Raw genomic sequence first — 23,690 nt, 5'->3', positions numbered from 1 at the left:
GAAATAAAGAGCAAGGTGTACAAAGGGTGACTTCTTAAAGGGGTTAGCTACCTCTATGTTACGATGTTCCTAGGTTATTCCTCCTGGAAAATTTATAATAGTTAGCCAAGTAGGTGTTACAATATTGGAGGAGTTCTTACTGCCATATGTTGTATGCACTTTTAGAGGAAATATTCCAATAAATTAAACTCATCACGTCATAATAAAAGATAGAAAAAAAACCTGTTGTAAGCTGTTCTCATGGCAGTATCTCTTGGTAGCATCTGTCAGGGCTGTGAGTCTGTGGACCCTCTGGACCACAACGGGAGATGGTACTAGCCGCCACCTGGAACCGGAGTCTAAGCGGCACCTGGCCTTCACCAAAGCCCGCCACAAGCCCGCCACAGGGGTTGTTTTGTTTTAAAAAGTCGCAATTTAACTAAAGACCAAAGTCTCGAAAAGTCTCTAGACAATGGCAAACTTTGAAAGGAGACAGTTTTAGGCGCAAAAAAAAGTTCCCATGTAAAATTTGGTCCCTAATCTCTTGAGTCACCACAGCCTACTGTATGCAGAGCATCATTACACATAGACGAAAAAAAAAAAAAGCTACCAAAACCAATGACATCTAATGCAATGATAAAGCCCGAACAAGCACTACAAAACTGGCATCATGTAGGGGTGGACGGACGGAGTAGAATTTGCCCCCTGTATCTTAACTACATTATAAGATCACCAGTATAGGATGCCAAAAGTGGAACAATTTACTAATTTCCAGTTTAGGGTCCAATTCTGGAAAAACAACATTTTGATAACTAAGCTTATGGGCAAAGTAGTATCTTGGTGCTCCTGAGCTCTGGGCCAAAATCTGGGAAACTGGCCCCAAAGTATTAAATGACATTTTAAGTACTTTTCTCAGAGCACAGAAGGAACTTTTAGCCTCTTTCTGAAAGGTCCAAGTAAAAACATATTACAGTAATGCCCCGGTTCACATGTGCAGTCACCAACACAAAACAGCACAACTACCTACTTATATAGCAGTCAGAGGACATGGAAGCTGCCTTTACACGAACGTGTACTGTTCTCCGTCCGAAAACAACGTATCTGCCACCAGTTTTTGCTTGTTTTATGTATTCAGAGTTTTCTAGGTCACCCATACGGATCTCTGAAAACATGGTCATGCGCATGGGCCCATTGAAATGAATGAGTCAATGTGTTATCATTTAAAAAACGGATAGAAACAGATACCACAAACTGTGGGGGACATTTCAAGACTTGAATGCCAGTTTTTTGGCAAAAAAGCCCTGAAATACTGTAAATACTCGAGTATAAGCCGAGACCCCCAATTTTACCACAAAAAATCTGGTAAAACCTATTGACTCGAGTATAAGCCGAGGGTGGGAAATGCATTGGTCACAGCCCCCCCAAGTATATAGCCAGCAAGCTCTCAGTAGTATATAGCCTGCAGCACCCCAGTATATAGCCAGCCAGCCCCTGTGCCCCGGTATAAAGCCTGCCAGCCCCTGTGCCCCGGTCAGTAGCCTACCAGCTCCTGTGCCCCGGTATACAGCCTGTCAGCCCCTGTGCCTCGGTCAGTAGCCTGCCAGCTCCTGGGCCCCGTTATGGAGCCGGACCCCTGCCCCATTGATTTAAAAAAAACCTCACCTTTCTGGAAGCCCCCTCGGGTCTTCTTTTCTGTCCGTTGGTCAGCACAGCGCAGACGCTTACATGTCACCGCAGACACCGACATCACAGTGTGTGCTGGCTGCCGGCACACACAATACTATTGCAGCGGCGGCGGCTTACGTCAGTGCCTGGGACATCGCACGGACCAGCCGCTGACCGACAGATCGCACAGAAGACCCGAAGGGGGCCGCCGGAAAGAGGAGTTTTGATTTTTTTTCTTTTGTGTCGATTTTTGTTTGACTCGAGTAGAAGCAGAGTTTGTGTTTTTCAGCACATTTTTTGTGCTGAAAAACTCGGCTTATACTCGAGTATATACGGCATCTAAATCACTAACGAAGAGCTGGTAATTGCAATTATTTCCTCCTTATGCCAAGTGGGGGTGGAGGGGCATAAAACGGGTGTGGCCAGTGGTGGAGTGGGCTGGCTTGGAGAGTTCCTGCTCCGCACTTGGGTATTTGCTAAAGCCTGTGCCTGTTCAGGTCTGAAAGTTTGCAGGCTACGTCATACAGGATCTGACATAGAATTGTCCACTGGTGGAGCCGCTGGTCAGATACACCAGGAGGCTGAAGCTTCCCGATGTATAGGCAGTGGCCAAGGGGCAGGGACTTCATCACATACCGGCACACAACCTCGATGCATGTAGGCTTAGGCAGCCGCAGTAGATATTCCACAGACAGATGTAATGGCCAGCCCAATGCAGTGTCCATTACGAAATAATGCTCCTCCAGCAGCCCTGACTCCTAACAGGGACTGCCTAAATCTGCTGCCAAAGCAGCCTACAATCTCTGGAGCCTGAAACTAGCTAAATACCAGGCTGGGATCATCCTTTGCAGGTACATCCAACCAGTGACCTGGGACCAGTTGAATTGTTATCCTGGCCTGTTGCCTTTGTCGTGCTCTGGAATAAAGAAGCCATGAGTTAATGTTCACATTCATTGCCTCAGTGTGATCCCTGGCAGTCACATACGATCATGGGCCTCCCCTCTACCATTTACCCGGGGATCCTCACACATCTAGGCAGTGCCCCCAAGGAGAACAGTCTCCATACCATCAGCAGCATCTCCCTTCTTTCTTGCAAACCACCCGTCATATACCTGCCCAGCATGGCCGAGGTCTGTTTCACATGTACCAAGCGACCATGACCCAGTTCAGAAAGCAAGAAAGAAATCAAAAACATCTGCTTTCTGCTGCAGCTTCAAACCATGATTTTCCCGAGGAGGAGCTGAATTTTGGAATCTATTACGGCCCGTAAGCTCCAGCCCTAAATTTGCTGTTCAAGAGTTGAGAAAACCTGAGTTTCAACCTTCTGCAGAAGACAATCCAGTTGTTCCGTTACTTGGTTTTCTATAGATCTGGGTGGTTGAACAAGTGTGGTCAGGAAACCTGGGAGCGGTTTTAGCTTGGCACAATTTGTAGTCCTGCATGTATCCTAGTTTTCTTTGTTATTTATCCAAGATTAAAAGATTACATTTCTATTTGTTTGTTTTTTTACATTTCGATATATTTTTTAGGTCCCTGTTTCATCGGTTTATTCAGGCTACGCATCAGTTTTTCCCAACACAGATCCTGAAAACAAACGGACCCCATTTATATACACATCTAGTCGTGACCTCCCTGCCACCTGCACCATCAATAGTTTCTTTGTATCCTCTCCATCATCTCCTGCATATGTGGCCGAATGAAAACTCATTTACTGTCACAGTGAACACTGCGGAGCTGCATTTTCTCAGGCTACCTGCGGAGCTTCAGAGAACGCTCCAGCTCTGTGCGCTCAGCATGGGGACGTGGAAAACACCTGCCTTATCATGGTTACCAGCACATTAGAGCGGAACATGCTGCGTTACCGCCTCTCAATACTTTCCGCCCCTGGTGCGTGTCACAATACTACTTCAGCTCAGCGAGGCACAGGCGACACGCAGGTGCTCCATGCCCTGGCAAATTATCAAAGCACAATACCCATCCACTGTCAGGAAATGTTCTCCGTGTCTTACTAGGGATAAATAAAACATTGCTGTATAAAACAGGAGTGTAGTCTACCCTACAATATAAGACTGTCTCTTATTCAAGGAGTGCGCTCTATAATCTTACAGGGCAACCTACTGTAACTGTGCTGGTGGATTTGCTGTAACTACCTGTGCTTTTCTGAAAATGAGACCAGGGCTTATATTATTTTTTTGCACCCAAATTATTATTGAACAAAAGAGAAGAGAAATATTTAAATACAATCATATTTTCAACTTTTGGAAGATCATCATAAATCTTCAAATCCTGAATTCCAACGTGACCACAGTTGCCTTTTGAATCACTAAACTTCATTTCTCAGGTCTAGTAATGGTTCCTCTTATCCAAATAAAAGGCTGGAGGGTGTCACACTGCAAACAGCAATAATAATAATGCCTTTATTTATATAGCGCACACAGATTACGCAGTGCTGCACAGAGCTTGCCAAATCATTCCCCGTCTCCAATGTGGCTCACAATCTAATCTACCTAGTAGTAGGTTTTGGAGCGTGGGAGGAAACCGCAGGACCCGGAGGAAACCCATGCAAACATGGAGAGAACATACAAACTCTTTGCAATATCTTCTTAAACACAGTTCTGGTGTTATTTTAAAGAGGAGAATCTCCTCTTTGATATCACATTGTTGAGTTTCAACAGCTAGAGTTACAGTCTAGGAGGTGTATATGAAAATCATACTCAGTAACTATGACATAGTCAAAGAATGTACATAGTCATGTTAAAGGGCACATTCTTATGTTTAAAATGACACCAGAACGTTGTTCCCAGGTGCAATATTTTAGAAGATCTAGCGGTTTGTAATTAGGACTAATTTTCTGAGTAATGCTTATTTTTCACCTTTACTCTGAAAAAGCTACAAAAACATCTTAGGGCTTATTTTTTGGGGCATGTTATATTTTTAGAAAAACATGATATATAGAACATGGTTTACAATGTCTACGTTTGGGGATATTTGCCATCTACATTCCTTGGGAATGACAACTGATCGCCAATATTGTTTCCAGAAGCTAGGGCCATCTTCACACACACACAATCATTTGATAAAAAAATGAGTTTTATTCTGAGTGTTGCTACTTTTTAACCAATTACGTTTGCACAAAGAAGTTTTTCTCCACCCCCATAATTTTGACTAAATTTGTGACCGAGCTCACTAGTTATACGGCAAACATAAAGTTGATGCAGGTATCCTCAGTTGCAGGAGTTGTCAGAACTATGTACAAAGCCAAATGTTTCTACTTTGGTGAAAAAAAAACAAAACTATTTTCAACGCTGACCTTTCAGTGTAATGAGTTATAAGCATGCAGCAGAGATTACCATGTGTGAGGGGGTAAGGCTATATGCAGATGAGCTTTGTTTTCATCTATGTGATCTCAGTTTTATATTTTCGCGATAACACATTTTCACAATGACACATTTTAACAGACCCATGCACATGAACGTCTTTCTCACTGATCCATGTGGAGTGTGTAAAAAAACTTGCAGCAGGTCCAATTTGTGTAATGTTTGTGGCCCAAGCCTTTATATATTTTATGGTGAAAAATACAAAAGCATCATCCGCATGTGGTCCATATTTGCAGACCAGTTTCTAGGTAACACAAATATGTGACTCTTTAAGGTGTTTGGACAAGCTATTGATATTTTCCAGCATTCAGTTTTGTTTTTTTTCGTGGATTCATTAAAAAAAATAAAAAAAATTGGATGATATAGACATGTGGCTCAGCAAAGGATTATACACTGCTAAAATGTGGACCTCAAAAATGGACCACATACACGGTGACCTGCTGGTTTAGGAGCTCATTGCCCGGTGAAAGGTTTTTATGCACTGGGGACATATTCCACAGCATGTTACAGGATTCATAAACCATAAGGGCCATTTCACAAGGAATTTTGGATCAGTCCAACAATTTGGGTTCTGCTCGAACACACTGATCCAGTTTCACAACGTGACCTGAATTGTTAGAAACTCAACATTAGGAGTAAGAGCCCCAAAAGCTGCAAACTATGAGAGAATAAGGGTGACACGAAAGGAGAGGAGGGTGACACGCAACTTGAGGAAGGGCCCCATAGCAGATATCTGAATGGGGCCCCCTATACCCTCAGAAAATTATATATACCCACACATTTTTACACTCTTACATACATACACATATTTATGCATTGAAAAATATGCTGCTCAATGTGCAGCATAATATGTATATACTGGTGAACATCCTCCATTCTTTAATGTGTCAGGTCAGATACCGGGGCCCCCTTACACTGTGGGCCCCATAGCGCCCGATATCCTGAATCTGACAGAGTTCACCATCTTCTTCCTGGTGCATGTAAGTGCATTGTCTTGTGACAATTTGAAAGTTAAATCCTGCGCTTAGTCTGAATCAGTCGGATCGTCCGATGGCAAGCCCCTCGGTTTCTGATGCATGGAAGCCAGCGCAGCTGCGCCACAATCCAATCATGTGTTACATAATCCCAGCAAAGACACCTGTAAAAGCTATGCAATCCCCGAAAACGTCGGAAAGTCAGACGAAAGTATGCGCGGACCGCCAGCAAGTAAGCCCCGTTTTATTGAAAAAAAAAAAAAAAGTATAGAGCTGCATAGAAAATACATTTACTAATCGGCTTGTATAAAGCTGCCTTAGGCCTTAGTATACACAGATATTGGGTACGAGTACATGGAGAGTAAAGGTTCCTGTTGAGTTAAGTGATCAGTTTCTGAGGTGTTGTGTAGAAGGAGGTTCATATGAAAGGAGTAACATAGTGGGATATGATAAACCATCTTAGAATACACTTGAAACTGTAGAATAACTGGATCAGGTGTAGTACATTCTAGAGAACTGGTGCAGCTTGAGAAAAGTCTTGGAGATAGAGTTAGAAGGTGGAGATTATGGAGGAAATTTACCTCAGATGATGAGAGGAAAAGAGAATTGGGGCTGGATGGTGGAAAGAATTGAAGGAGAAGAGGTGCAGCACTAATCGATTTATGGGTAAGGCTACATTCACACTAACGTATGGGGGACGTATATACGGCCAACGTATATACGGCCGATATACGTCCCCCATACACTTCTATGGGCGCACGGCACCCTACGGGAGCGGTACGGTGCCGCACACGAGCGGCACCGTACCGTTCCGTACCCGGGAAAAAGATAGGACCTGTCCTATCTTTTCCCGTAATACGGCTCCGTGCGCCATAGGTTGCTATGGAGAGGGGCGGGGGTGAGCTGCGCTCACCTCCTCCTCCTCTCCCCGTACACTGCCGTTGCCCGCTACGGTATGGGCGGGCAACGGCAGTGTGAATATAGCCTTAGAGTACAATGCAATTTAAAGGAAACCTACCACTGCTAATGGTAGGTATTAGCTTTAAACACCGGGCACCAGCTCAGGGTGAGCTGGTGCCGGAGCTTACCTTTGCTAGTGTTTTAAACCGCTATATCGCGGTTTAAACACATATTTGATGAACAGACCCAAGGTAGCTTCGGCGCTTGATGCGCACGGCCGCGCGCAACGCCGAAGCTGCTTCGGGTCTGTTCATCAAAATGTGTTTAAACCGCGATATAGCGGTGATCTGGTGCCCGGTGTTTACAGCTAATACCTACCATTAGCAGTGGTAGGTTTCCTTTAAGCTTTTTATAGTAGGAATCCTTATGAAAACTACAACTCTCAGCATTCCATAAAAGGCAATGCTGGACACCTTTTGTTATTATTGCACAAAATAAATAAAAATGAGAGTGATTTCTCTGTACAGCGATGCTCTAAGGGGTTAAAAGCTTTGTGCTGTGGAAATACAGAAAAATATTGTGCATCAGGTGAAATGCTTGAAAATGGATTAGCACAAGTCCCCTCCATCCATTCATCAGGACGCGTCTTACGTCAATACCGAGGAAGAAGCCCATTTATGAGCAAAACTCTTATTAAGAAAGGCTGCTGGATGTTCCTGTCTGCTGCGGACTGCCGTGCACTGGATTTCTATCTGCCAGTTTTCGCCTAATTGGATCGATATGTTTGGCTCCACTGGCTGCCAAAGATGGCCGAGAAGTATTAACCGTTTCACAGCTGAGGCTGGAGCCGTCACGTTCTCCCACAAGTGCTCCAGCCTAGCCAGAAACCTGACAGACAGATCCTCCATGTCCATGCATGACAGACCTGAAATCTGTCATCCATTAATATAGTCTGCAATCCGCAGAACCTTTTAAAGGTGCAGCTACCTAATTTCTCTGGGGCAATGCCGCCAACAAATCTACCTGAAAGTGGTGTGGGGCTTTAATGTGTTGATTATGGCTGCATTATGTGCAAGCATTCTTAAAGCGGATCTTCTTGCCAAAATATGCATATGCATGAGGCATAAATGGAAAATTTTTAGGAATGAGCGTGGTTATTTGCTGAAATGAGAGTATCCCTCTCAGTAGAGGGGAAGCACTCTGAGGAAACACAGGAGCTGCAGACCTAGTGAGGAGATCTGCTCTGAAATCCGGGGCCATTACATCACTCCTGATCCAAGATACACCTAAAGGCATGCAAATAGTAAGGTGGACCATGTGTTTTGCATATTTGAAAATAACTCCTCCCCCTTGTGTTTCAAAACGTTACTCAAACACCATGGGGCACATTTACTAAGAAAGTTGGAAACTGCAAATGTGCAGTGCCCGTGTATAATGCTCGGTGCGCCCGATTCATTAAGAGCGCGCACCATAAATCATGAATCTGTCTTTTCCCTGCACTGGCCTGAGATAGGGCCTGCAACAAAGTTTGCATGATAAATCTGGCGCATGGTCAGACTGAGCACCCTAATTAGTGTCACATGGAGGCTAACACAGCTGCGCCACAAAAGGGTCACATGCGACACATTTATGGCGCGGACACTTCTTAAATACCTGTGCAAGCCGTCCATCCGAAAACTGGCGCAAAGCCCTTAAATGTGCCACCATGTGTGAACATGGCCCAAGTTGTCACGGGAGCCCAGAATCTTTCACTCTGATCAGAAGAGTATATAAAGAGAGAAGAGTCTGCGAAAAAGGGAACTGAATCTTCCCTCTTCCACAGCCCACCAGTGGTAATCTGATGAACCCCTTTAAAAAGACTTCAAAAATGTCTTGTCACACACATCATAACACCTCCCTATGGGTCCGATCCGAATGCCAAACTTCTTTTAACATGCAAGAAAATTCTTCAGACAGAAATAACACAGGGAAAAACCGGTTAACTATATCCAAAGAAATAAGAGGATGTGATCTGGCTCTCCCACGGAACTTTCCAAAAAGTACAAGAAAAGCCTTTTCTTGTCCAAAAATGTGGTGTACTGTTTATGGCTCGGAGGGATCATTACCTCTTTGTCAGAAATAATAGCAGCCCTGAAGCACAAGGGAATCTTATACGGACTCCATAGCAAATTCATTAGAGTATGGGAATAGTACATTCCCCAGTCCGCTAATTCGGCGACACTATGGCGTTATAGTAGAGTTACTATGCATTGCTCTCTGTGTCTGCATCCATGTAATGCTACTGAAGTAGCCTCTACACCCACACATACAGCTGCACAATGATATATGCCAAGAAGAGAGCACAGCATTATATCCCTGCCATCTGGCTGGACCGTGCATGTAAATAACCCACTGTGTGCCGAAGAGACGGGCAATTAAGGGGGGACAGGTCAGGGATCATGTCCGGGAGAGAGGCACAGGGTGATCATGTTTAGGCTATGGGTGACACTGGAGCAAAGCCAAATATCAATGTGGAATTACTAATCCTTTATATTTATATACTAGAAAACCTACAAATCCTTTGTTTCCATAAGTCACACCAAGACCGGCCACAAAAATTCTTCCATTTCCATGTTATAGAAGAAGTATATAACATGTGATACTAAAAGGAGGTGTTAGTAATAATGCAAATATAACTAGGGAAATGAGTCTGCTGCTAGTAATGAAGGTGATCAATGGATAATACCTTCCACTGCTTATGTTTTGGTGGAGAGGATCGATAAGTGTGTACTATGTCCTAGTATCAGTACACTGCAGAGGTTTCCAATTCAGAAACAGAGAATTTACTAACGTATAGAGGATTGCTGACCTCTAGTGGCTACAGGGGCCCATTACAGAAGATTGTATCTGGCAACACTGTAGATATTTTACTTTAAGGAACTCAACTTATACTTCTCGTGTCACCCCCCTCATCCTCATAGACTGTAAGCTCTTGTGTCACCCCCTCATCCTCATAGACTGTAAGCTCTTGTGTCACCCCCTCATCCTCATACACTGCAAGCTCTTGTGTCACCCCCTCATCCTCATAGAGTGTAAGCTTTTGTCTCAACCCTCTCATGCTCATAGACTGTAAGCTCTTGTGAGCAGGGCCCTCACTCCTATTGTTCCATATGACTTTTTGTATTTGTCCCCTATGATTTGTAAATAGCTATGGAATATGATGGCGATATATAAATTATTATTAACTCACCATATTTTACCCAATTAAACTACCAGCCCCCACAGAGTATGAAATGTCCTTTCTAGAATGTCTTGTGGAGAGATCCACAAGAATAGCGCATCTTCATATAATGTCTTTTTTTATTATTATTTGTACAAAGGATGAACTACGCTTTTCGGCACTGGACAAGCGCCTTCCTCAGGTTGGAAGTAATAAGAAAATAAACAGTTTAAAACACAATCAACATTAAATAGAGGTTAAAGTTTAAGGTAGAGGTGAATTTTAGTCCCCAGCAGCTATCATTGACATGGTCCACAATAGCTTTAGCTCCTTTTTACTTCCCTTCCAGATAACAAACATGTCATTGATGTATCTTCTATACAAAACGATTTTTGAACAAAAGGGGGAGGCTTGTATATATTGGGCTTCAAATCTCCCCATAAAAAAGGTTTGCTTAGCTGGGGGCCGCTCAGGTTCCCATCGCTGTGCCACATGTTTGCTTAAATATTTGGCCTTTGAACTCAAAGATGTTATGTTCTAGTACAAACGTGAAGCCCTCTATACAGGCAGTCCCCGGGTTACATACAAGATAGGGTCTGGAGGTTTGTTCTTAAGTTGAATTTGTATGTAAGTCGAAACTGTATATTTTATAATGGAAGTTCTAGACAATTTTTTTTCTTTTGCCCCAGTGACAATTGGAGTTTCAAAATTTTTGGTGTAATTGGACCAAGAATTATCAATAAAGCTTCATTACAGATACCTTACAGCTGATCATTGCAGTCTGGGATTATAGTAAAGCATCCAGAGAGCTTCACCAGAGGTCACAGTGGGCAGAGGGGTCCGTCTGTAACTATGGGTTGTCTGTAAGTCGGGTGTCCTTAAGTAGGGGACCGCCTGTAATAAACTTGATTTGCCCTTCGTCGATGTTGGTTTGATTGTGTAGATACTAATCCATTGTTCTTAATCCTAATTCATGGGAGATGTTGGAGTAGAAGGCTGAAACATCTAAGGTCAGGAAGTGGGAATTTGGTCCTAACAACACCGTATTGAGCATATTCTGTTTTACATGCACCTAATATATAACTGATTGCCATTATTTAATCAACGCTTTTACACAATGGGTATATTCTCGCCGCGCACACCACTTAATTACATGTCTCGAAAAAGAGGAAAAGAGGCTGCCGTACCTCTAATGTTGATTGTGTTTATTTTATTATTACTTTGAACCTGAGGAAGGCGCTTGTCCAGCGCCTAAAAGCGTAGTTCATCCTTTGTACAAATAATAATAATTTAAAAAAAATACATTATATGAACATGCGCTATTCTTGGGGATCTCTCTAATTTGCCAATGTGATACACTCCTTGCCGCGGGATCAACCAATGGACGCTTAATCCTCGTGGCCATTCCTTCCACTGGCAGCTCTTCATCAAGATATAACTACACACTCGGCCAAAGATAGCCCAAAGCTGAGCACCCTAACCTTATACTTATTACAGTTATTGCCTAAACACTACACTTGAGTTGTAGCGCCCTGTGCTTCCTCTTTTGTCGTTTGACTTAGCAAAACAGTTCATACCAAAATGGGCAGTTATAGAAATTGTTGAGAATTGGATCTTTTGACTGTATCTCTGGCTCACGGGACCACAAGCCTGATGTAATCCTGAGGATGTGATGGTTATTTTTTATTTGACACAAAGAATGTTACTAGGTAATAAAAAGACTGACCAAAGGGGCTACTAAACACACTCCACCTGCTGCCTCTTAATTTGAATCATCTCAGGCAATACATGACTCTTCTCTGCTCGACTTTGGTGTGATTTTTTTTTTTTTTTTTTTTTTTAATAGGAAAATAGGTGAAATACCACATAAAAGTGGTAATTGTAGAATGGACATTTTTCCCCTACCTGAGGGGGCAGGTTTAAGAAGGTAAAACCTAGTGATAAGCCTAACAGTAGTAACAGAAGCAATGCAGTGTTGGTTAAATCAGGAGCCCAACTATCCCTTCATGGTCCACTTAAAGGGATTGTTTTTTGTCACATCTACCAATTAAAATACCCTATATACTCAAATATAAGCATATATTTTTGTCCTGAAAACTCCCCACTCTGTTTATACTCCGGTATATAAAAACAAAAAAAAAAAAAACTCACCATTCCGACGGCCCGGGCAGCTCCTCTTTCTTCATGGGCACTGTCACGGACCTGGATCCGGCATCCATGAAGAAAGAAGGAGCTGCCAGGGATGTCGGAATGGTACTCAGTGCAGGGCTCCCTAGCCGTATATATACACGGCCCTGGGGGCTCCCTAGCCGTATATATACACGGCCCTGGGGGCTCCCTAGCCGTATATATACACGGCCCTGGGGGCTACCTAGCCGTATATATACACGCCCCTGGGGGCTCCCTAGCCGTATATATACACGCCCCTGGGGGCTCCCTAGCCGTATATATACACGCCCCTGGGGGCTCCCTAGCCGTATATATACACGCCCCTGGGGGCTCCCTAGCCGTATATATACACGCCCCTGGGGGCTCCCTAGCCGTATATATACACGCCCCTGGGGGCTCCCTAGCCGTATATATACACGCCCCTGGGGGCTCCCTAGCCGTATATATACACGCCCCTGGGGGCTCCCTAGCCGTATATATACACGCCCCTGGGGGCTCCCTAGCCGTATATATACACGCCCCTGGGGGCTCCCTAGCCGTATATTAGGGAGGCTATGAATAATACATTTCCCACCCTCGGCTTATACTCAAGTTAATATGTTTTCCCAGTTTTTGGTGGTAAAATTAGGGGCCTCAGCTTATACTCGAGTTCATCTTCTAAAAATACATATAGGCCAGGAGGGCCATGTGCAGGCTGTGTAAATACTTGAAGGAAAACGACCATCAAAATCCATCATGATAAACCAGTGACACTTACTCCTAGATGCAGGCACCGCGACTGCGGTAATCTTTTTATATTCCATGGCTTCCATCTAAAATCAACTTTTAAAATAATGTTAATGAGCCAGAAATGCTTCTGGGGGGATGGGGGCCTTACCAGACACCTCCGTGTAGTTTCAGAGGCACACCGAAATTGCGGAGTGGGCGAGTGGTACATTGCGTTTTCTGGTAGCTTTACAGGCTGTCACAGTGTGCTGGGAGCACTTTCCCCTCACTCTGTCTGCTGTAATCTCACACAATGGAAGGGAGAAGTGTCCCTGTATTGTATTGTACCTTCTGGCTCATTAGCATAAATGTTGATTTTAAAAGGAAGTAGGCCATGGATAACAAATATAAGAGGATGTCAGTGCTTGGATCTATGAGGAAGTGGCGGTTCCTTTACCATTATCAATTAGACAATTTAGATTGGTTAGTGATTACTGGAATCAGTGATGTCATAGAAGTTGTAGACACAAGGTACATGGATAAAGACTAGAGATGAGCGAGTATACTCCTCCGAGCTTGATGCTCGTTCAAGTTCAATTAGCATACTCGAAACGGCTCGAGATCGAGCATTTACTTAAGAAAAACACAGTGAAGTACAGTGAAGAATACAATGAAAACAGTGAACACAGGATCATTTAACCCCTAGGCGCACCAGGACGTTATAGTACGTCCCCGGGGCTAGATGCTTAGCGCACGGGGACGTTCTATAACGTCCTGCTTCTGGCACCGGCTCACGAACGGAGCCGGTACCAGAAGCAGCGGCTGTCAGCTGTCTAGTACAGCTGACAGCCTGCGCTAACACCCGCGATCGGAGCCGGCTCCGACCGCGGGTGTTAACCCCTTACACGCCGCGGTCAAACATGACCGCGGCGTGTAAGGGTGTAAGCGCTGTGGATCGGATCCCCCGTGCCGCTTACCGGGGGATCCGATCCTCTGCCGGGCAGCTCCGAGGACTGGCATGTGCCCCGGAGCTGCCCGGTCTCCATGGCAGCCAGACCCCTTCCGGGTCTGGCTGTAAACTGTCTGAGCATGCGCAAGCTTGCTCAGACAGTTTACACTGCTCTACAATAAAATAGTATTGTAGAGCAGTGTATTGAACTTAAACCAGTGATCAGAGCATCACTGGTTCAAGTTCAAGTATATATAAGTAAAAATATGCAAAAACACTTAACACTACACATTATAATAAATAAAAAATTAATACATAAAAATATAAGCCCCTAAAATGTCACTTTCCCATAAAAAAACTTAATAAAGTATAAAAAACATAAAAACACAAAAAAACCCCGCATATTTGGTATTGCCGCGTCCGTAACAATCTGCATAATAAAACAGAATTGTTACTGGACCCGCACGGTAAACGCCGGAGGAAAAAAACGCAAAAAACGTTCCGAAAAAAGATAATTTTTAATTAATACCCTATAAAAAATGCTCTAAAAAGTGATTTAAAAAATGTTATGCACTCCAAAATAAGCCCACTAAAAAGAACAACTGTTCTCGCAAAAAATAAGCCCCTAACAAGATTTATCTGCCAAAAAATAAAAAAGTTATGCATATAAAAAGATGGTGATGCTAAAATGAATAAGATTTTCTCCAAATTAGTTTTTATTCAGTACAATTGAATAAAATACACAAAACCCCCACATATTTGGTATCCCTGCGTCCGTAACAATCTGTATAATAAAACAGAATCGTTATTAGATCCGCAAAGTGAACCCCGTAAAAAACAACCTAAAAAAACTCTCTCTGATAAAGATGATTTTTTATTAATGCCCTTTAAAAATGCTCTAAAAAAGTGATTTTAAAAAGTTACGCAATCTAAAATAAGACCACTAAAAAGAGCTATCATTCTTGCAAAAAATAAGCCCTTAAACAGATTTTTGAGGTGAAAAATAAAAAAGTTATGCATATGTAAGTCGGTGATGCTAAAATTAACAACAATTTTGCCAAATTACTTTTTATTCAGTAAAAATGGGAAAAAATAAAAAAATATATATAAATGAAGTATTTTCATAAACGTGGCGACCCAAAGAATAAAAATAATATACTATTTTCATGGTATGGTTAACGGCCAAAAAAAAAAAACACATAAAAATTTTCCTAAAAATTGATGATTTTCATTTCCTCCACCAACAAAGAGTTAATTAAATCTCACCAATTAGCTATAGATGCCCCAAAATTATGTATTAGAAAAGTGCATCTCATGTGGCAAAAGAAATAAGCCCCTATAGGTCCTCATTAAAAAAAAGAAAAAAATTATAGCCTGTACAATGTGACAGCAAATCTGCTCCGGATGGCGCCTCCTTCCCTTCTATGCCCGGCCGTGCGCCCATACAGCAGGTTACCACCACATGTAGGGTATCGGTGTACTCGGGAGAAATTGCGTATCAAACTTTGTGGAGCCTTTTTTCATTTTATCCATTACAAATGTTTAATTTTCCACCCAAAATGAGTGTATTGTGAAAAAATATTACAATTTGCAGACTCCACCTCCATTTTGTTTTAACCCCTATAAAACACGTAAAGGGTTAACAAACTTCTTAAAAGTGGTTTTTCATACGTTGAGGGGTGTAGTTTCCACAATGGGGTAATTTACGAGTCTCGCTATTATTTAGGCCTCTCAGTGTCAATTAGAAACTGTGCAGGTCCATCTAAATACAGGTTTTGGCGATTTTACAAAAAATGTGAAAAATGGCTCCCAAATTCTGAGCTTCATAACATTCTAGTAAAATATGTGGAATCTGAAAAAACCATGCCAACATAAAGCAGACATTTGGGAAATGTAAGTTATGAATTTATTTGGGTGCTATGACTTTCTGAATCAAAAGTAGAGAATTTAGAACGTTGAAAATAAAGAATTTTTCAACATTTTTGCCAAATTTTGTTTTTTTTCATAACTAAACGCAAAAGATTTCATCCAAATTTTTAAACTAATTTGAAGTACAATGTGTCACGAGAAAACAATCTCAAAATCCCCTGGATATCTCACAGCGTTCCAAAGCTATAACCACTTATAGTGACACAGGCCAGATTTGAAAAATGGGGCCGCGTCCTTTAGGCCAAAAGATGCTGTGTCCCGTAGGGGTTAAGTGAAGAACACAGTGAAGAACACATTGCAGATGTTCCGTACATCTGCTAACTTATCGAAAGACGCGCGCCGAACGGTGTTCTTCACAATAGTATATGAAGAACAGTGGGGCAGATTTACTTACCCGGTCCATTCGCGATCCAGCGGCGCGTTCTCTGCGGTGGATTCGGGTCCGGCCGGGATTTATTAAGGTAGTTCCTCTAACGTCCACCAGGTGACGCTGCTGCGCTGAAGAGCATCGGAGCGCACTGGAATAGACCGAGCCTGGCTGAGTGAAGGCAAGTGCAATTTTAGCTACACATTTAAAAAAAAAAAAAAAAAAAAAAAAAAGTGGCGGTTTTTCCGAATCCGTCGGGTTTTCGTTCGGCCACGCCCCCGATTTCCGTCGCGGGCATGCCGGCGCCGATGCGCCACAATCCAATCGTGTGCGCCAAAATCCAGGGGCAATTCAGGGAAAATGGGCGCAAATCGGCGCAAAAAAATATTCGGATAACACGTCGGGAAAACGTGAATCGGGCCCTTAGTAAATGACCCCCAATATGTGTAAAGAACACAATGTATGGAAAGATCTGCAATGTGTTCTTCAGTGTTCTTCCTTCAATGTGTTCTTTCAGTGAAAAATGCTCAAGTCTCCCATTGACTTCAATGGGGCTCATTATTCGAGAAGAGCACTCAAGCATCGGGAATAGTTTGTCTCGAATAACGAGCACTCGAGCATTTTAGTGCTCGCTCATCTCTAAAGACTAAACACAATGAGGACAGTTATACTATATATCTATACATTTACCTGTAGAGAATATAAAAACGGTGTTGTCCCAAAACCCATATTTCTTCAAAGCATCAGTGACATTCCCCACAGCCTCGTCTAGAGCAGACATCATCCCGGCATAATGGCGCCTACTATTGTCCTTGATGAAGCTGTAGGGTTCTATATACTCCTGGGGAACCTGCATAGGCGAGTGCACCGCCTGATAGGGCAGGTACAGGAACATGGGCTGCAAGACAAGGAAGAACAGCACTCACAAGGGTCATCACCAAAATAGTACTGTCACTATTATATCACTATCCACCAGGAATAAGGTGACACCATATTTAAAGGGGATGTCCAACACTTATTTAAAAAAAATAAACAAAACAAAATGTAAACTTTTTCCATAATAATGCCTTGGTCTAGTTTTGTTTCCAGCAGATGATACCCCTATTGTATCACAGAACACCACTAAACTAAATGTTATCTTTTTATATGTCCTTGTAATCAGGATTTGGGACGGTTTATCTGAAAACATCAAGCTCTACCTTAAAGGGGTTGTCCGGCATTTGCAAAAATTTATACAAGGCTTTAGGGGGCTAGAATAACAAATATAACCTTAAACTTACAGAATCTGGCGTTGGTGCTCCTGTCCTGACCTCTGCTGTGCGCCTGTTACACATTAAAACTGATGCTGACGCGGACGCCAAGCAGTGTCAGAACGGGAACACCGACCACTGTTAATGAACCGGGGCGAAGCAGTGACAGGGGGCGTTGCGGGTGAATGGAAGCGAGAGGAGAGAATAATGAGTTTACTGTTTTTGTAGCCCCCCCACCAACCCTTATATAAAGTATTTTTAGAAGTCTGGACAAACCCTTTAAGAAACTTGCTAGTATGCAGCACATCTGTCTAGACCACCGTGCTCAATGTGCTTTGCCTGCCCTACTAAAGAGGGCGCAACCTGGTGATTTTCAGTCCCCTCTTAACCCTACTGTAAAGAGGGTTAAACATTGAATACCAGGGAACCATTTAGAGCAGTGGTTCTCAACCTTTCTAATGCTGTGACCCCGCAATACAGTTCCTCATGCTGTGGTGACCCCAAACCATGCAACTCGCAGTAAAAACACAGTAAAATTTCGGCTCCGATGGCTTTAGGCGACCCCCGGTTTTGGTCGTTCAACCCCCGCTGGGGTCCCGACCCACAGGTTGAGAACCACTGATTTAGAGGATGCCTTTAGGAGCAGCTCCAAGTCTAATGCATACTCACCTTTTCAGAATTGTGGTTAGCTATGAGATCCACGGCTCTTTCTGTGAACACGTGGGTGGAGTATTTCTGATCATAGCCCTTGGCTACGTCTTCACCATCACGGAAATCAAAACCACACACTGATTTTTTCAAAGCCTTGTTATCAGTACAGACGCTGTGTGTAAAATAATCCTCACCGCCCGTAAGGAATCCTGAAATACATATATGCAGAAGTCAGAAATGGGTAAAATTATGTGATATAAACTATTTTTTTCTTAAAAAGGAACCCGTCACCTGGAATATCATTTTTGGCTGGTGACAGAAGGAACCTATGCTATGCTTATTTTAAAAATGCCTTTGTCAGTATTCCAAATCATTTCTGGACTTTATAGAAGATTATTTACATGACCTGGCTCCCTGCCAGCAGCCTGTGGCGAGTCCCTGGGGATGGGTATCTGTAGCCTGTGTTTCGGTCTCCTCATGCATTCTTGCCCCTCGTTGCAACACAGGGTCAGGTCATGATTGTTTGAGGGGAGGAGGGAGCAGGAAGTAGAGTTGGTAATGATGACTCCGACTTGAAAGCTGACATCCACACCCAGTGGCGCAACTAGAAGCTGATGGGCCCCAGTGCAAAGTCTGTGCCAGGCCCCCGACTATAATGTATCGTTTATAGTAATAGTCTTCTCATATGGGAAAATGACACCATAAGGGCCCCCTAAACCTCTTGGGCCCAGGTGCGATCGCAACCTCTGCACCCCCAAAGTTACACCCCTGTCCACACCCCTTGTGAGTCGGTACCAGAAACAGGACGTAAAAGTACTGTGCTTTGTGGGAACTCGGTTCCTGCATCTCCTTACTATTATTGCAGTGAGAAGGGGTTATTACCATTTTTGATAAACTAATAAGTCAGCAATTCTCTGCTATATGTGACCTTACAAATTGGTTGCATAATGTATTAATAATGACATTTTGACAGAAACCACCCTAGAATTAAATATAATTGGTATTTCCCATCTGCGCATCTTTGATAAACAATAATAATGAACAATAAAATACAATAAAGACACGGCATAACGAGCATAACGATTGCACAAAATTCATACTGTGCCAATCTAAAACTTTCCGTTGCATAGTAAAGTAAGGTCAAGTTCAGACAGAGTTAAATGTGTTTTCACATTTTGTGCATCTATGACATGTGATATGTCATAAATACATGGTAGATGTGGGTTCTACCTCTGGGTGCTGCACCCATCTCCATTTCATTCATATAGTGACAAAAATGTCTTAGTAGTGTATAGACTTGGCTATTTTACTGCACTATTACATAGACCTTAAAGAGAACCTGCCACCAGGTGTTACCCCATTAACCCCTTAATGCTGAGGCCCTTTTTCATTCACTCAACACCTTCAAAAATCTACAACTTTTTTATTTATCCATGTAGAGAGCTGTATGAGGGCTTGTTTTGTGCGTAACAAATTGCTCTTCATAGTGATAGTATTTAATAATGCATGCCGTGTACTGGGAAGCAGGAATAAAAAAATCCAAATGCAGTGAAATTGGTGAAAAAAAAATTGCATTTTCTTGTGGGCTTGGTTTTTACGGCTGTCACTGTGCTCCCAAATGACAGGTCTACTTTATTCTTTGGGTCGGAGCGATCACGGGGATAACAAATTTGTATCGGTTTTATAATGTTTTTATACATTTACAAGAATTAAAACTTCCTGTACAAGAAAAACAATTTTGCCATCTTCTGGCGCTAATAACTTTTTCATACTTTGATGTACGGAGCTGTGGATGGTTTCATATTTGTCCAACTTTTGATGACGTTTCAGTTTCTATTTTTAGGACTGGGCCTGTTGATCACTTTTTATAAAAATTTTTTATGTTTTTCATAATGGCAAAAAAGTGCCATTTTCGACTTGTGCTATTTTTACGGGGTTAAATGCAGAGAAAAAACGTTATTATAGTTTGATAGATCATTCATTTTCGGACACGGCAATACCTAATGCGTTTATGATTTTTACGGTTTATTTAAGCCGCGGTCACAAGTACCGCTAGGCGTCCATCATAACGCGACGCTAGCGCACAGGGGGAGGTCCTCGGCCCGAACGCACATGTGTTTCTGTGCGCTAGTTTCGCGTTATGAACGGACGTCTAGCGGTAGGTGTGACTCCGGCCTTAGGGGTAGCTGAAAATTTTAGTTTATGTGCAACCATACCTAACCCTTTCTTGCAAGCCAACTCTTAATAATTCTCCCTTTCCTGAAGTCCCCCAGTATAATTCCCTCTTTCATGTAGCCCCCTTATTACTCCCACTTTCCAGTAGTCTCCCTCATTATAATGCCCCTTTTCTTGCTAGCTCCCACATTTAGCAAATCTATCTCAGTTTCTTTGCTAGGTTTTCCAGCCTGAACTATACACTTATGATTGTTACTTAAATGGGTTGTGTGGGTTTTAGATTTTGATCACCCATCCCTAATTGGCTGCCTGAGAGCCCATTCACAGACTGCATTGCATCGCGTTTTTTTATGCATTCCAAAGGCTTAAGGGTGAAGACACACATGGCGTTTTTAGGCCGTTTTTGGGCCGTTTTTAGTTAGGGTCTCCAAATCTAGTGAAGGAACCACAACAAATTAATGAAATGTACGTCACCAAAATAAGTGTCGAATCCTCTATGGGTTGGAAAACATTCCTTTTTATATAGGCCGAGGTGCCATTTTCCCACCATATGTGTGGTATATCCGGCCTCCTTCAGTAACTGAGGCAGCAGCTTCTCATCCAGGGGTAGACAGTAGGGCTGGCAGGGCCAGATTATCTGATGCTGCAGACCTGTGTGAATCTGGGGAGAAAAATCAGAAGAAACATCAATAAGTTGTATATAACAGAATATGGAAAAAGTAGTAGGAGTAGTATGCACTCAAGTAGTATGAGTATGTATGCAACGTGGCAGGCCTCAATAGATGCAAGTCATACAGTGTACATTACATTAGAGAGCCTTGTATTAAGTATTATTTGCGGAGGCAGTTATGAGCACATTCTTGGAGAAAACAGAGTACATAGTGCCCCCAGTGACTACAAGGCAACTCATGGAATTATATGGAATCATAGTTAACCTCTGTTATTCTGTTCCACAGTTTGAATAGACTGAGCATAAGGCCGGCAGCACACATGGCGTTTTGAACCCGTATTTGGGCAGTTTTTAGCAGTCCATTAAAAAAAAAAAAAAATCCATTTTTGACCCGTTTTAATTAAGATAATTGGTATGCGTTTTTTAACAGACTGCTTAAAAACGGCCGAAAAACGCCACGTGTGCTGCCGGCCTTACAAGTTGGGGCGTCTTTGTACACTCTATCGCCATCACATCAGTATTGCTAGCGTAAAAGCAGTGGTAGGTCCATAAATCTTGGGTCATGTATGTAATATTTCAAGGACTGGACCATGTAACTCCTAACATCACATTTACTATGGCGTTTCCGACAGTTCTGTGTCGCTCTCACTGCATATTCTGCTCTCTGACCGAATTATTAGCTGGCGGCACCAGAAAAATGACTTTTCCCGCCTGCTCCGACTCTTCTCCAAAAAGGGGCCTGGCTTAGGCGGAGTGGAAACTTAGACACAATTAATATGTGTTGCAGCTAATTTTGGGCGCTGTAAACTGGCGGAAAGTAGACCAGTAGACGTGACAGTAAGAGACTCCTAATGTTACTATGATACTCTTGAGTCCCATCCCCAGTGCGAGGCCTACAATTCCCAATATGTTTCTTTTGGTCCCAAGATTTTGTAGGTCACTGATAATAGTTACAACTAGTTGATCATTCTAGTCATTCACTAGAACAGCCCTATCCGGATATGTAATGGTATTATTTTGACTCCAGATGTGGGTCACCCTGAAATGAATACATAGCATGGCTGATAAACAGAAACTTTTACCTTACTTATAGTTTACTGCATAAAAGCGCCATGGGCCTAGTTTATTCAGCTTTACATGTTTGGGGCCATGTATTAGATCGCAGACAAAATGACTGTGCTCTGGGTTATATACCATATCAGCAGCTAAAGCACTTTAACACTATGGAAATAGCAGTTTTTATGCCTGTGATATACATGAGAGGTCAGGCCGCACCTGAAACACCACAGAAACGATGATGCTATAATAAACGGCTTAACCTTAGTCCATACAGTGTGAGGAGTCACCATATTTATTACCTACAGCAGATTATATAATGTCATACTAGAAGTCACCTTCCTCATACAGTGATGCTTTGTTCATTATTTTGTTGTGGGACAAAGAGCATTAGGATCCACCCCAACTTTTGGCTCACAAACACTGATCAAATGACAGTGATGCCAAGGTGGCGTAATATTAATAAGAATTGTCATTAAAATTGTTATTATCTTTATTTATATATCGCTCAACAAATCATAGGGGACATGTACAAATATAATATGACATTACAGAGTACAAACAGGCATATGGAACAATAGGAGTGACGAGTGATAGTAGGAGAGTACGAAGGGCAAAGCGACCAGTACAGCGGGGATAGTGCGCAGCACTAGGACACACAGCTGTATGCAATTAAAGGACATGAAGTATCGCGGTTTTAAAAACGCAAGGAAACATGAAATATGCATTCAAAATTGCAACAAAAAAACTATGTGAATCACGGGCCTTGAGTGCACATTTTTCTGTCTTGCACAGTGCAGCCACAAAACTAGAGCAGACACTTTATCTATACATGTGTAAGCCAATTTAATTCATATGGGCCAATATAGTTGGTGCAAAATATTCAGAAATCTAGAAACAAACTCATCCCTGGAATATTAAGCCAGTAATAATTAGTAGTAATTAGTCATCTGAAAATAAGAAATGAACTCTAGTCTGGTTGCTATGGACAACAACACCAGGTTACATACACGTTCTGCGTCTGCGTACTAAGCGCAAGCCCCGAGATCACATGGCCAGCAGCGGTCACATGACCAGCAGCGCGCTGTCTGCCCGGCGCTCACCTGGTACCTGCCGCTGAGCAGTTGGCTGCGGGACGGGGTGCACAGCGGCTGCACGTAGTAGGACCCCAGCTCCACGCCCTGCGCCCTCAGCCGGTCCAGGTTCGGGGTCCTGATCTCTGAGCCGTGGAAGCCGACATCATTATAGCCCAGGTCGTCAGCCAGGACGAAGACTATGTGTGGCTGACTGGCAGAGAGCGCAGCCTGGTGCAGGAGCAGGGCGCCCCAGCACAGCAGCAACCTGGTGCCCGGCATGGTGACCCGCGGGTGAGCGGCCACTGACTGCTGCACCGGGGAAGAAGTCATCAGGAGCCAGGAACTAAGAGCGCAGCCCCGCCCTGTCTCCCGCCCCGGCCCCGCCCTGTCTCCCGCCCCGGCCCCGCCCTGTCTCCCGCCCCGGCCTCGCCTACCTCCCGCCTCTCACTAATGTCACTATAACCGGGTGACATATAATGTACAGTGCCCGGGGCTGTGCCACCACCTCCCAGCACCCTGCAGATGTACTGAGACCCCTACCTGGATATATACTTTCACACCCGCCTTCTTGGTGCAGGGTTTGAGAACTATTCTGCTCC

At 43.2% G+C, this 23,690-nt stretch overlaps 1 protein-coding gene across 1 annotated transcript in view; it reads right to left on the bottom strand.

The window, feature by feature from the left end:
* ARSB (arylsulfatase B) overlaps positions 1 to 23,456 on the bottom strand; it is an 88,806-nt gene extending 65,350 nt beyond the window's left edge. Inside the window, exons 1-4 of the mRNA XM_072137802.1 lie at positions 23,119 to 23,456; positions 20,764 to 20,950; positions 18,133 to 18,323; positions 16,904 to 17,111 (exon numbers count right to left, since the gene is read on the bottom strand). Of these exons, the coding sequence (XP_071993903.1) occupies positions 16,904 to 17,111; positions 18,133 to 18,323; positions 20,764 to 20,950; positions 23,119 to 23,421 (889 nt within the window). The 5' untranslated portion in view covers positions 23,422 to 23,456. The remainder of the gene's footprint in view (positions 1 to 16,903; positions 17,112 to 18,132; positions 18,324 to 20,763; positions 20,951 to 23,118) is intronic.
* Between the last annotated feature and the right edge of the window lie 234 nt (positions 23,457 to 23,690).

This window comes from Engystomops pustulosus, chromosome 1 (genome assembly GCF_040894005.1).
Source record: "Engystomops pustulosus chromosome 1, aEngPut4.maternal, whole genome shotgun sequence".
Taxonomy (NCBI): Eukaryota; Metazoa; Chordata; class Amphibia; order Anura; family Leptodactylidae; genus Engystomops; species Engystomops pustulosus.
This window is presented reverse-complemented; position numbering and strand designations above follow the sequence as displayed.